This window comes from Vipera ursinii (genome assembly GCF_947247035.1).
Source record: "Vipera ursinii genome assembly, chromosome: 5".
NCBI classification, from domain to species: Eukaryota; Metazoa; Chordata; class Lepidosauria; order Squamata; family Viperidae; genus Vipera; species Vipera ursinii.
Window position 1 is genome coordinate 48,693,608 of NC_139518.1, and position 13,744 is coordinate 48,707,351.

A 13,744-nucleotide genomic window follows, 5' to 3' on the forward strand; every position below is an offset into this window, starting at 1 on the left:
AAGACATGAGACTTGGAGCAGAATGAACTAGAGCAGAGATCTCCAATCTTTCCGGGCTAATGGCCCGGAGGGAAGGAGAGCAGTTTCCAAATTGGTGTGCATGCAAATGCGCCGCACGTGCTGGTGTGGCACTAGTGTCTCCGTTTGCGCATGTGCAAATGGGCCACGCATACTTGCCTATTCACACATGTGCAAACAGGCTGCACACATCTGCCTGACGCTAACAGCCCCATGTGCAAATGGGCTGCACACACCTGCCCGGCGCTAACAGCCCCGTTTGCATATGTGCAAATGGGCTGCACACACCTGCCCCGCGCTAACAGCCCCATTTCCACAAGCACGCATGCGCAAACGGCCACGGGTGCTAGCGCAAGTTGGGATTGCACACGCACATGTATGTACACCGGCCAGCCACTTCTGCAGCCCACTGGCCAAGAGGCCGTGGCCCAGTAGTGGGCCGAGGCCCATAGGTTCCCTGAACTAGATAATTCCCTGCATTCCTTGAATGCTGATTAACATACTGCATATGCTAGGTGAATTTTTCTATTCTGTTCCCATCAGTCATTGCCATTTTAAGGACAATGTTGCTTTTTATTATGTGATAATCTGATCCTAACAGTATCTTTGGTGCACTGAACTGTCAGATCTTCTAGTTTAACTTCATTCAATATATATGAAGTTGCTTGAATTTGTCCCCTAGGGGGAGCCATTCTCATACAGTACTTGAGTAGATGTGGTTTTGTCTGAGGCTATTTATCCCAGGCAAGTTACTTTTTTTACAGGGGAGTTGCATGGAAGAAGTCTTAACAACTGTGTGTCCCTTATGCTTCTTGCATCTTTTAAAGATTTATGTAACTTACAAAAAATATTTTTATTTTAAGAAAAATCAGACGAGCACAAACTCAGCAGGTGTGCGTGTTTTTACCAATTCTTCCACAGAAAGGGAGGAGAAGGGCTTGTGGATCCAGGAGGATGTAGAATGGAAAGAACATTGAAAAGAATCCACAAAGCAGCAGCACTAGGAATCAGGCTGCAGCTGTCTTTCTATCATTGCCTCAAGCATCAATAAGATGGACTTACTCTCTTCCTGAAATCCCAGGGAATTCATATGCAGCTTCTCCAGATATATAAAGCTCATGTCACCCTCCATGATTCACTGATTCTCTTGTCATTCTTTATAGTGCTCCTAACAGTTTCTTATTTTGAACTTACTGGAGAGATTCCAATTCCTAACATTCTTTCTGATACTCCTAACTTTAGTTAGGGAGGTTGGCAAAGTCGTGGTGTTTTGTATGAGAGATGATCTGCACTAATTTCATCAAGAGAAGGTGGTCTGAAGAGCAGACCTTTGTTTTGGGTCCAAAATGAATGGCTAAATCTACAAAAGATTATAGCCCTTATTTCTATCCAATCCTTTCCCTTACTAAACAAATCTGGTAGAAGTTACATGTGCACACAGTAATAAGAAAATACCTCAGGTATACCCTAGACTAGCAGTGCTCAGCCTTCCCAGCTCTGTGGACCAACAGTTAATTGTTTTGTCAGGAAGTTTCTCCTTAGTTCTAGGTTGCTTCTCTCCTTGATTAGTTTCCATCTGTTGCTTCTTGTCCTGCTTTCAGGTGCTTTGGAGAATAGCTTGACTCCCTCTTCTTTGTGGCCACCCCTGAGATATTGGAACACTGCTATCGTGTCCCTCCTCACCCTTCTCTTCATTAAAGATTAATCAATTTAATTGATGCCTTCATTTTTGTCCCTATCCCTTCCTGTTAACAAAATAGTAGAAATTAGAATTAAATCTTACTGCTGCACATATTCTTATTTAAATCATTTTAAAGGAGACGGAATATCCCTGCTGACATACGTACGTGTGCATGGAGAAATACAGTCTCATTAGTGAAAATATGTTTGTAGTAGGAGTATACAAAACATTTTGTTTCAAGCCAGTCTGACTGCAAGACTTGGAAAAATTTCTTGGAATTCGTTTTTCAAAATAAGTTATTTCTGGCATTTTAGAAGCTTTGGGAATTTGTTGAACTTCAAGCAAAGTTGATCTGAATTCAAAAAAATTCCAAGGTACTTGAATTGAGTTTTATGAAGATGCATGCTTGAAGCTGTTTACAGTGAAAATGTCTTTGTATTTCTAATTTGTAAGATTGTTTCAGGTGGTTGTTTCTGCATGGATTCATTTTTATTGTCCATCTTCTGTTTCATTCCCTCTCGCTTTTATAGTTACTTCTATTTATAAGCACTTCTAAGATTTTTTTCACTCATAGTTTTTTCTTTTAATTTTTTTTTACAATATTCTGATGTGTTTTAGTTTTAATTCTAAATAGCTTAAACCTAATAATATATTTTAAGTTTTGGGAAAGGAAATGTTTTCGCACTAACACTTCTGTATCTATTATCCATTTCTTAAAATTTGGATTTAATGTTACCTGTACCAACCAGTGTAAACACAATTGAGCAGCGCAGAAATAATTTAAATAAATACATTAATTTGCAGACGATCAGAATAATTGCAGTGAACCATCTTTACCATTTTTATCATCTTTCCTTATTTAATTTTTGTAAATAGAGGGGTAGGCCTTGCATTTTATTTAGAAATGTCACATCTTCCTTTATCTTAGATGCTTGCAAACCACAAAACTAAGTTCTTTGGTGGAAATTCAGTATCCATGATTGATTATCTAATCTGGCCATGGTTTGAACGAATAGAAGCCTTCCAGTTACTTGAGTAAGTGCTTTTGATTCTTTTATAGTTTTTGCTGTTAAATCTTGTGCATGGTTACTTTTTCTGATTACTCCAAGGAAAGCTGTACTAGCCTCATATGTTTATTTCTAATGTTCACGGAAGTAATATCATTAAGACTCAAAAGAGAATAGGAGAATCATTTTTTTAATGTGTCCATTCTTCTGCATTTGCTGCCCAAGGCAAGTAGATAAAATACATTTTTCTGAACCAGAATTTATTAGCAATTCACTTCCGCTCAGTTTATATCATTATTTTTCTTCTTATAACTGATGCCCTTGTCCATATTTTGAATTGGGTGTGATGTAATTATGTCTGTTGACATTCTGCTCTTCTGAGTTAGCAAATCAGAAGTTAGAGCTTTGGAGGAAACAAGAATATTGAGACCGTTTCAAACCAGAGTGTCTGTTCCTCTAATTCAAAGGTGGAAGTAGAAAGCTTTGGCTAGCTAGATTATTTTAACACTATATTTACTTCCTACCACTGTCAGCAGTGCTTTTTAGGTAGTACTTTGAAAGTTTGGGAAGCCAATCATGGATGTTGGAAACCCCCTATAATTTGAACTGATAGAACTTAATGAAATCATGGATTTGATCTAAACTATAGCTATCTGGCTATATCTGTACAACCCAAGTTGAGAACCATATATGTTTACACTTAGGAATGTAAGAAAGTGTCTCAAGCCATCAATGCGGGTGGTCCTGGACTTACAACAGTGCCTTTAATGACAATTCAAAATTACAGCTCTGTAAAAAATGGACGTACAACCATTTTTCACACTTATGACTGTTGCAGCATCCTTAAAGTCACATGACCAAAATCCAGATGCTTACACAATTGACTCATTTATTTATGATGGTTGGGGTCTTGTGATCACCTTTTGTGACCTTCTGACAAACAGACTCACTGGGGGACCCAGATTCATTTAACAACTGTGTTACTAATTTAACATCTCCAATGATTTACTTAACTGTGGAAAGAAAGATTTTAAAATGGGGCAAAACTCACTTAACAAATGTCTCTGTAGCAGAAATTTTGGGTTCAATTATGGTAATCAGTTGAGGACTATTTGTACATTCTCAATCCCAATTAATGATAGCAGCGCTTCAGACAAAGTTGTTTCACAGTTTTACTTGGATACTGAACCTGGATCCTTTCTATGCTATTGACCTAGGTCAGGGGTCGGCAACCTCGGCTCTTTTATGACTCGTGGACTTCAACTCCCAGAATTCCTGAGCCAGCTATGCTGGCTCAGGAATTCTGGGAGTTGAAGTCCACGAGTCATAAAAGAGCCGAGGTTGCCGACCCCTGACCTAGGTATACCAGTGAACACTCTCTTAATGGCAGCATAACCAGATAATTGCCTCAAAGTTTTACTGTTACCTCAAATCTTTTTCTGTTCTTTTACAGATGTTTGGACCATACTCCAGGATTAAAATGCTGGATTGATATGATGAAGCTAGATCCAGCTGTTAAGGCTACAATAACTGATCCTCAAATCTTTAAGGGCTTTCTTGAACTATATTTCAATAATAGTATTGAGGCCTGTGATTATGGGCTCTGAAAACTATGGGAAACGTTTTCAATGGATGACAAAGGATATTGATAACTATTGCTCCAGCATCTCATCTTTTATGCTTTGCTCAGTCTTGATGTGTTTTGTCATATGCTGTTCAATCAGTACATAATTGCACTGAAATAGTAATTAACTGCAATAAATGTTTTCCTTTCAGAAGGAAAATGGCCAACATTGATCAGGAAGAAAAGGGTTGTTTTTTTTACCATTTTTCAACCAGTCTAAATGACAATTTGACTTTTTTGTCTTGTTTATCTGTTTAGGAGATATGTCAAAGAACTAAATGCTTGTGAGCAAATCCAGAATTTTTTCCTGGAAGAATGTTGTAAGAGAAGGAGGCAGGAGAATTCCAAGAATATTGGAAATAGATTTATATACAATCACTGGCATATTTGTATCATTAGCAAGTCAAAAGATTGAACCACGGATGCTTTGCATGCAAAACCTGTGCTTTATTATGACGCTATAGGTATTCCATTTTGTATTCCCTTATTTAGGCAACTGCATAGGAAATTTGAGCAACCTGGCATGCATAGAAAACTATTGCCCTAGAGCAAAGGGGTTTTGGTCTGGGTAGCTATTTTGGGTCTTCTGTATTGTCTTTCAGTATGGCAGAGAGATGAACCATGACTACTTTTGAAAGCATCTAAAAATGTTATTCTCACACTGTTGCTGACTATGGGTATTTGTCAGTTAACAAACATTTGTTTAGCAACCATTTGAAGCTATAACACACTGAAAAACATGGAATTATGACCAGTCTTTGCCCTTACTGCATCACCACAGTCATGTGATCATGATTTGAGTTATTGGTGACTATTGCGCATTTATGATGGGAACAACATCCTCAATTGCCATTTGTGATCTCCCCAGACACTTTCAGCAAGCAATATCAATATATTAGTCTAATATATTTAGATAAAATCAGATTGGGGAAGGCAACTATATAGGAAGTATTTTGTTTTTTCAACTGGCACTTAAATTGAGATCAGTATGATAAATGCACACTTCTGGATTTCATTTACTTGTATTTATCTCAGGACACGACCTTCCATCTCAGGCTTGAACTTATTTTTGTCAGTCTCAACCATAAATTTATTGTTCCGTATTTAAGTCTATGCTTTAAATCAAAGTAAAATTGGAGTGTTAGATAGTGACTCTAGTTCAGTGGTTAGGGTTTGTCTAATCACACTTGGCCAAATAAAGTATCCCATTCAATTCTAACTGAGAGTAGTATTCTCATCTAATCCATGCTCCCATTTGCTTCAGAAAATTTTGCATTGGCGTGAACTGTGATTCGTGTTGCCTTACCTGGTGCTGGTCTGAAGCAGCATGAGTACTCTCCAAGTAATAATGCTTGAAAAGCAGGTTGACCTAGATAGGTACAATTGCATCAAACATGAATCCCCACATAAACAAGATGTGCATCTACATGGTACAAGGTTGAACACATCTTTCTGCAAAGTTGTGCATTTTTATTTTGAGCATTTTACAGGCTCAAAATAGGTCAGAGATATAAACTTTTGTGTATTTAGAAATTTTTGTGTATTTTCATTTGTTCTTTACAAAATGACTTTTGGCAAAAATAGCTTCTGTAAACATTTCCTGTAACCAGCTAAAGTAACTTCTTGTTTCTGGAATTCTTCCTTGCAGAACTTGTCCTGTTCCAAAATATCTTAGATCTCTTTGCATACACTGTGTGTTGGAGATCTCCAGATTTTTAATTATGTTCAAGCTGGGGACTGTGAAGGCCATGGCAAAATATTTATCTTTCAGTCATGTACATATTGCATAATTAGGTAGGCTTCAGATCAATATTGCACTAAAATATCCACTTTCAGCTTCAATTTCTTTATTGACTTTGAGACTTTTAGTTGAATCCATATTTGTTTCCACTTGCATGTCTTTTCCTGTGGCATTGGTTGCCATAGAACCTCCCAAAAACTTTGGGCTGCCTGGTTGCTTAACAGTTGGGAAGATTTTCTTCAAATACTTCAACTATTTTTTTTCTCCAAATGTATCTTGTGCGTCTGGGAATGAAGAGTTTAACTGGTTCATTAGTTCGAAGAGCAGCTAATGTCTAAAACATTTCACATTTACCTAGATTTTCTTTTACATACATAGACAATGACTTTTGTGCAATGTTTGGAGAAAAGGTTTCCTTTTGACACATTCAGATTGTGGTTATACAGTATAAGCAATACTATACTACAGTGTGGACTACTAGTGCAGGGCCAGCTAAATTTCCAGTGATTTATGAGTAGGAGGAGGTTGTAGCAGATATTTTTCTTGATATTTGATATGGTGTCTTCTACAATTCCATGTAATTTCAATTTCTTAATGTTTCTCACAGCTGCAAATGCTAACTAGAAATTATACATATGTTTCAAAATACACTTTTCCCGCTTTGTAAGTGAATTATCTTCATTTTCAAATGCCTAGACGCTATTTATAGCTGTTCGTGTTTCTTGAAGGTAGAAAGATCAATACCATCCGAGAAGCTATTTTTTCATTTGTGGAATTGTCTTAAATGGGTAATTTAATTCTAATGAATCAATTACATTCTGAAGGCTTAAGGACTTTACTGATTAAACATCTGCACTTGCTCTATTGTTTTCTTAATTTAAACTTATAAATAATCCCATGTAAATGGCAAGTTATGAGTTCAAATTTGCTGAATGCAGTGTTTACCTTGTAGTATGTAGATGGTATCAACCCTTGTTTACTTAGGGATTTTGTAAGGGGTATGAATTGTTTATAAAGTACTTGGCATGCAAATGTATATCAGAGCTTGTCACAAAATTACATTTGTTTGGTTCAACACTATCCTATGAAATGGAGCCAAGTTTGGTTCTCCTTTTCTTACACTCAAAATTCTTTAATACTTCATGCATTTCTTTGTATCAAGCCCTGGATGGTAGATCTTGGATGCTAGTTAAAAAAAGTTGTAGAACCTGCAAGTTTCAGGTCTGCCCATCTCAATATAGGCAAATATGAGTTGAATGAATGGGCATTTTGTATAGATTTAAAGTAATTTTAATCTCTATAAAACTAGTTGTGTTTGCATTGCTGTAGAAGGAAATATGAAGTAGCAATAATTAAGTCAGTAATAGAGATACATTTAAATGGAGTCTAAAGGTATAAAGTCAAAATCAATTTAATGAACCCACATCAAGTAGTAGTCTCACTTTGAGACTACTTTGTGTTCAGACATGTTTTATGAGCTTTTGTTTCAGCCTGCAATATGGGAAGTTTGCCAGGGGGAGGGGAAGGTGTGGTGCTGGGAACAGTGCAAAAAACCCATTTTGTTAGGTATACTTTTTATTATATGGCCAAGAATCCTGTTGATGATTTGAAAAAATGTGGCAACTTAAGAAAGCAATTTAAACAGACCATTGCTCTGCCTTGCAGAGGTTCTTGCCATTCAGGCAGGAGTTTTAATAATTGAATATGCTAAGAGGTGAATCTGGAACTTTCTATATGCACCTTCTATTCTATGTTCTTTCTAGGATCTCTGTGTGTACTATCAAATCTTCATGCATGATATAAAAAAATCAAATACACACAAAACTCAAGTTCAAAAATAATAACTTTAGATACCATGAAACTATGAGCTTTCAAATTGCAGTTTGTGAGGAGCCATGCACAAGCTCACCACCTTTGCTTACATAAAGCAAGATGGGTCACTCAGTGGCACAGACTTGAGCAGGAGCTCCTGGGGAAGGCATGTTTTTTTCCTAAGACTGTAGGCAGCCATCATCCTGTACATCATGCCCAAGCTGGAAATATACTGAGTATGACCCCAGAACATCTACCGAAGTGTCCCATCCTCCCTGGAAAAAAGATTTAATATCTCAAGTTTAGGACAGCACAAGATCCATGATTGTTATTTTTGTTACAGATGTCATTTTTAAGTTATGTTTAGAAAAGAAGGAAAAAACCCAAAAAAGAGACTATAAAGAATTTGTGTGTAATACTTATTTTTTTTGTTGAAATGTTTGCAAAACATTTTACTTATTAAATATATTAAATAGGACTCGACTCTCGATAACTGTAGGTGGCTAACAAGTAAACATCATTTTTTTAAAAGCACCAGAGGGCAGGACAAGAAACAAAGGTTGGAAACTGATCAAAGAGAGAAGCAACCTGGAATTAAAGAGAAACTTCCTAACAGTGAGGACAAGTAACCAGTGGAACACCTTGCCTCCAGAAATCGTGGGCGCTCCATGACTGAAGATTTTTAAGAAGAGACTAGACAGTCACTTCCCTGAAATGATACAGGTTTTCCTGCTTGAGCATAGGGCTGGACTAGAAGACCTCCAAGGTCCCTTCCAGCTCTATTCTATTCAAATACGAGCAAAAATAGGAGTTAAATATAGCAAAAAGACAACTAAACTGGAACAGAAAGAATCTGGGGGCTTCCATCACATTCTCTAAAGGTCTGGGAGAACAACCCGGTCTTGAAGCCCTTCAAAACACCAGTAAGGTGGGGCCATCTGAATCTTGTGGGGAACCTTGTTCTAGAGGGCAAGTGCTTCTTCTATAGAGAAGAGGCACTTTTGGGGTTCCAATAAATGGCATTGTTTAACTGAAGGAACTCACAGCATGTCAATCCTGTCACATAGAATCATCCAGATACTATGAGAGACAGGTGGTCCCTCAAGTAACCATGCCATGCCAGTCTTTATAAATAAAAAAACTACCTTTAATTGCACCCAGAAACTGGCAACCAACACAGCTCACGAAGCAAAGATGTTACATGGGCATACTGAGGCATATCCATCACCATCCACACTGTAGCACTCTGGATCAGTTGAAGCTTCTGGGTATGGGTTGATTATAATTTTGTTACCAGTGATTAGTGAGTTTATAACCCATAAACACGTATATGTAGAGCCATTTGGGTATAGTAGTTACAGTGCTAGGCTAGATCAGGCATGTCAAACATATCGCAACTTTTCCCCGTTGCCGGCAATGGGGTGGGTGCGGTTTCAGCATGATGCATCCGGCCTGCGGGCCAGCAGTTTGACCTGCCTGGGTTAGATTGTAGTCCTGCTTTAGGTACATCCCTCTCTCTTAGCCTTAGGAAGAAGTGGTAAATCACTTCTCAAAATGTTGCCAAGAAAACTGCAGGGGGCAGTTGCCAGCAAGGATAAATAATTTCAAGGCCCAACTTTAACATACTCTTACTTTCAAGTTTATATAATCTATATACATATATTTTAACACGCTACTATGGGTATTTACATTTTACTCATATATTGCGGCACACAAATTTGTACTCAGTTTGGGAAAGGCTGCACAAAGCTTCTCCCTCCCCCCTTCATAGCATGTCAGAAATTAGAGAGAACATTGGTTTTACTACTCAGTTACTGTTTGTTTTTGTTTTTGGCTTATTGTATGTGTATATAGACCATGCCTATGGCTTAAAAATGGCATGAAAAAGGAATACTCATTATCTTTAAAGAGAGCCTGTGTATTCACATTTCTTGAACCACTTTTCTGTGTGAATTCAGCCTTGCTTTCTTATAATGTAACTTTTGAGATAGGCAAAAGTTTTAAATTTGTATTTACTAAAACTTTAATAAAGCTTTCCAGATGTTCAGTGATACCCTGAAGAAAGGAACTTGTGGATATTTTACAACATATTTTGTTTCTCCTGAGAGACTTTGTTCAAGTGACAAAACTAGAAATAGTGCTGACAGGGAAAGATGACAGGTATTTTCCACTTCCACCATGTAATTACTTAAAATAACTGGAGTCACAGAGGACTGTTTAATAGACCTATTAACTGGAGCCTGTGTTTTACAAGGAATCAGTTATATAGCAGATTGTTGACGAATAGAGGAAACATTTTTTTAAGTGCAAAAATTGCCTGCAAAATAGAATGCTATCAGAAAACGGATATTCTAACACCATTGATGGCACAAAGGAATTTTCAGTCTTTTTAGCAAAGTCCAGTTTTTCAGAATCATGGTATTTATTTATTTATTTATTTATTTATTTATTTATTTATTTATTTATTCGTTTTATATACCGCCCTTCTCCCGGAGGACTCAGGGCGGTGTACAGAGCAAAGTAAGTATACAATGAACCAACAATAAAACAAATAAAACCCCAGATCTACAAATAAAACCCCCAAATCTATCAGGCCAGACCGGCTTGCTGGAATAGATAGGTTTTTAAATCTCGTACTTGTTGGGGTTGTCCTCGTTGCTCTTTTAACTCCAGCAGCATCAGGAGCCCCAAAGCTCCGCTCCGTCCCGGGCTGCGTCCTGGACTCTCGCCCCCCCCAGCTCCCCTAGCCCCCCCACCCCTTCTTTTTAAAAATGTAAACATAAAAATTTCCAAATTTTCCCTATTCTTGGGATTTGCATTATAGAATTTCCTTTTTTAAAAATTGTTTTATGTGCCAAACCCCCTTTATCAATAGTTAAAGGGAAGCACTCGCACGACTGCTTTGCTCAACAACCACAATCCTGACACTCCCAGTTTTGTTCACTGAGCAATCTCTTAAGATTGTTAAGTGGACAGGATGAAATTGCTGCTTGCCAGGAGGATTTCAGCTCCATGCTAAAATTTCAGATCTCCGTGGATGGAGGAAAAATCCTTCAGTGGGCTGCAGAAACCATGCTGAAATCTTCAGGGTTTGAGTGCCATTTCTGTAGCCTTCAGAAGGATTTGGACTCCCTTCTAGTCCTTCTACAGTACTTGCAAACTTCCTCACCAGCTTCCCCACTGACTTTCTGGGAAAGCTAGTGAAGATTGCAAATGGCAATCACTTGATCATGCAGTGTTTGGCAACCAGTTGTAAATGGGAGCCCCCTCCCAAGGGCCTAAAATGCAGTTGTTACGGGGTGGGGGGGGACACATTTTATGGTGGCTGAAAGTGTTTATGGGCAGAAAAACATTCTTTCCAAGGACACCATAACTTTGAATGTTGGTTAAATGACCAGTCGTAAGTCAAGGGCCATGTGTACTGTACATTTGATAAGATTGCCATACTATTTTCTGTTGGGAGACTGGACTTGTTCAACTTTCATCCTCATTCTAAACCAGGGGTGTCAAACTCAATTTCATTAAGGGCCGCATCAGCATTGCGGTTGCCCTCAGGGGGCTGGGTGGGTATGGCCAGGATGGGCGTGGCCTACTGGGTGGGCATGGCCCACTGGGTGGGTGTGGCTAGAGTGCGTATGGCCTACTGGGTGGGCATGGCCAGCTCTACATCGTTTGCATCAAGGGTGCCTATGGGGGCCTGGGCAGGAGTGGGACAGATCTGAGGGTCTCTAGCAGAAGGAGGGTCTCTGGGCCAGGGCCAAGGCAGTGGGGGCCATTCCCTCACTATTTCCAGGATGGCTTTGTGGGCCACATGAAACCACTTTGCGGGCCGGATCCGGCCCCCGGGCCTTGTGTTTGATATGTCTGTTCTAAACAAAAGTCTTAACAAACAGCCATGCCCATTTTACAGTGAAAGAGCAGCTATTTATATGGGGGTGGGCGCATCATATATATATTATGGGTGAACAGATCAGATATACATTAGGAAGCTGTTTCCAGTAGAATCTACTGATCAGAACTGGAATTTATGTTTTATTGCTAGATTTTTTGTAAAGATTCCATAGCAGTTGTAATCAATATAACTTGTGACAGAAAATTCCAAAATATGTTTATATTATAGCAGGGCTTTTCAACCTTTTCACCCATTGTACCACTTTTAGGATATGGCAACATCCAAGTACCACCAGTCACCTAGCAAGGTGTCAAAAACCTGATGATCAGGATCAGCACCAGAATCAGCCTGGAGCTTCCGCTGAGCCCTGCAGCTCCAGCAATCTCTTGCTCAGGCTTGTGCGGTGCTGCCACTGGTTCAGCTCATTCCCCTCCCCCGCTACCACTTTTCTAGGATGGTCACTTACCACCTGCTAGGCGCCAATGTACCACAGGTGGTACCCGTACCATTGATTGAAAAGCACTGTATTATACGACACAGATTGCATAATTTTTTATTGCTTCATAAAGTTCTCCATTTGCCTTTTTCACCCTAAACCACTAGGAACCTTTTCCGACAGGGCTCCAGTAATGTCATCACTTGGTGACTCTTTTTGGTATTTTCACCTTTATAAAAACTTGTGGCCACAAATGTACACTGTACTGTTAAAACTAATTTAACACATTGACCAGTGACAGATGTTCGTTATTCCTGAAAACCCACTACTGCAGGGGTGTGAAACTGATGGCTCGCAGGCCAGATGTGTCATGCGCAGGCCACGCCCACACCAGCTCCGCAAAAGCAAAAAACCCCATTGATACGTCATGTGATGCAATCGGGTTTGACACCCGTGCACTACAGCATTTTAGTGAAAATTATGTCATTGGCATAATGACATCATACAAATAATATAAACTGCTATTTAATGAAATGATGCAAATAGCAACAGTTTTAACCATCAAGGTCTGTTCAAGCAAAGATTCACTGTACACCAAGAGTGCAAGAAAAGTTTATATAGCAGTCTTATTTAAATACTGTTAAATCAGATCAGGAATAGTTTGAATATTTCTGTTAGTAAAGAGAATCACTGAATGAATTGAAAGATGGACTTTATAAATATTTGATAATGAATATGCAAATACAGAATAGCTCTATCCTTGTAGCTGTAGAATTAATTCTGAAGGGATAATTTAAGTCAGGTAGACAACCTTGGCTCTTTTATGACTCGTGCACTTCAAGTCCCAGAACTCCTGAGCCAGCCATGGGTTATTGAGTCTGATTTAAATTATTGATTTAAATTTATTGCAGGGCTTTGCAACCAGTGGTACGGGTACCACCTGTGGTACATTGGCACCTGGCAGGTGGTACGCGACCATCCTAGAAAAGTGGTAGCAGGGGAAGGGAATGAGCTGAACCGGTGGGAGCACTGCACAAGCCTGAGCGAGAGATGGCTGGAACTGCAGGGCTGTCAGGGCTCAGTGGAAGCGCCAGGCTCCAGCTGGAGCTTGGCGCTGATCCTGGTGCTTCTGAGCCCATAAGAAGCGCCGATCAGCTGCAGTGTTGCAGCATCCCCAGGGTCTTGTGATTTACATTCAGATGCTTGGCAACTGATTCATATTTATGATGGTCAGTGTCCCAGGGTCATGTGACGTGACCAAAACCTGCTGCAACCACCCAGCAGAGGGTGTGGGGGGGGGAAATAAAAACCAAACACCCCCACCCCACCCCTGCTGCCAATCCAACAGAAATGCTCACAACAATGAAAACCTCAGACAGGAGGAAGAGCGCCGCCAGGCATGCAGGCAGGTGTCTTGCTCAGCTGTGGCTTGGGGGAGCACTTTTTTCAGTGCCATTGTAACTTTGAACAGTCACTAAGTGAACTGTTGTAAGTCAAGGACTACCTGTACTTCATCACTTTTTTCCTTTTTTT

General features: G+C 39.3%; 1 protein-coding gene across 1 annotated transcript in view; it reads left to right on the forward strand.

Moving 5' to 3' along the window:
- Positions 1-6,642, forward strand: part of LOC310640777 (glutathione S-transferase omega-1-like) — a 39,751-nt gene extending 33,109 nt beyond the window's left edge. The window contains exons 9-10 of the mRNA XM_083363295.1: positions 2,628-2,734; positions 4,160-6,642. Coding sequence (XP_083219421.1) covers positions 2,628-2,734; positions 4,160-4,313 — 261 coding nt within the window. The 3' untranslated portion in view covers positions 4,314-6,642. The remainder of the gene's footprint in view (positions 1-2,627; positions 2,735-4,159) is intronic.
- Positions 6,643-13,744: the final 7,102 nt, after the last annotated feature.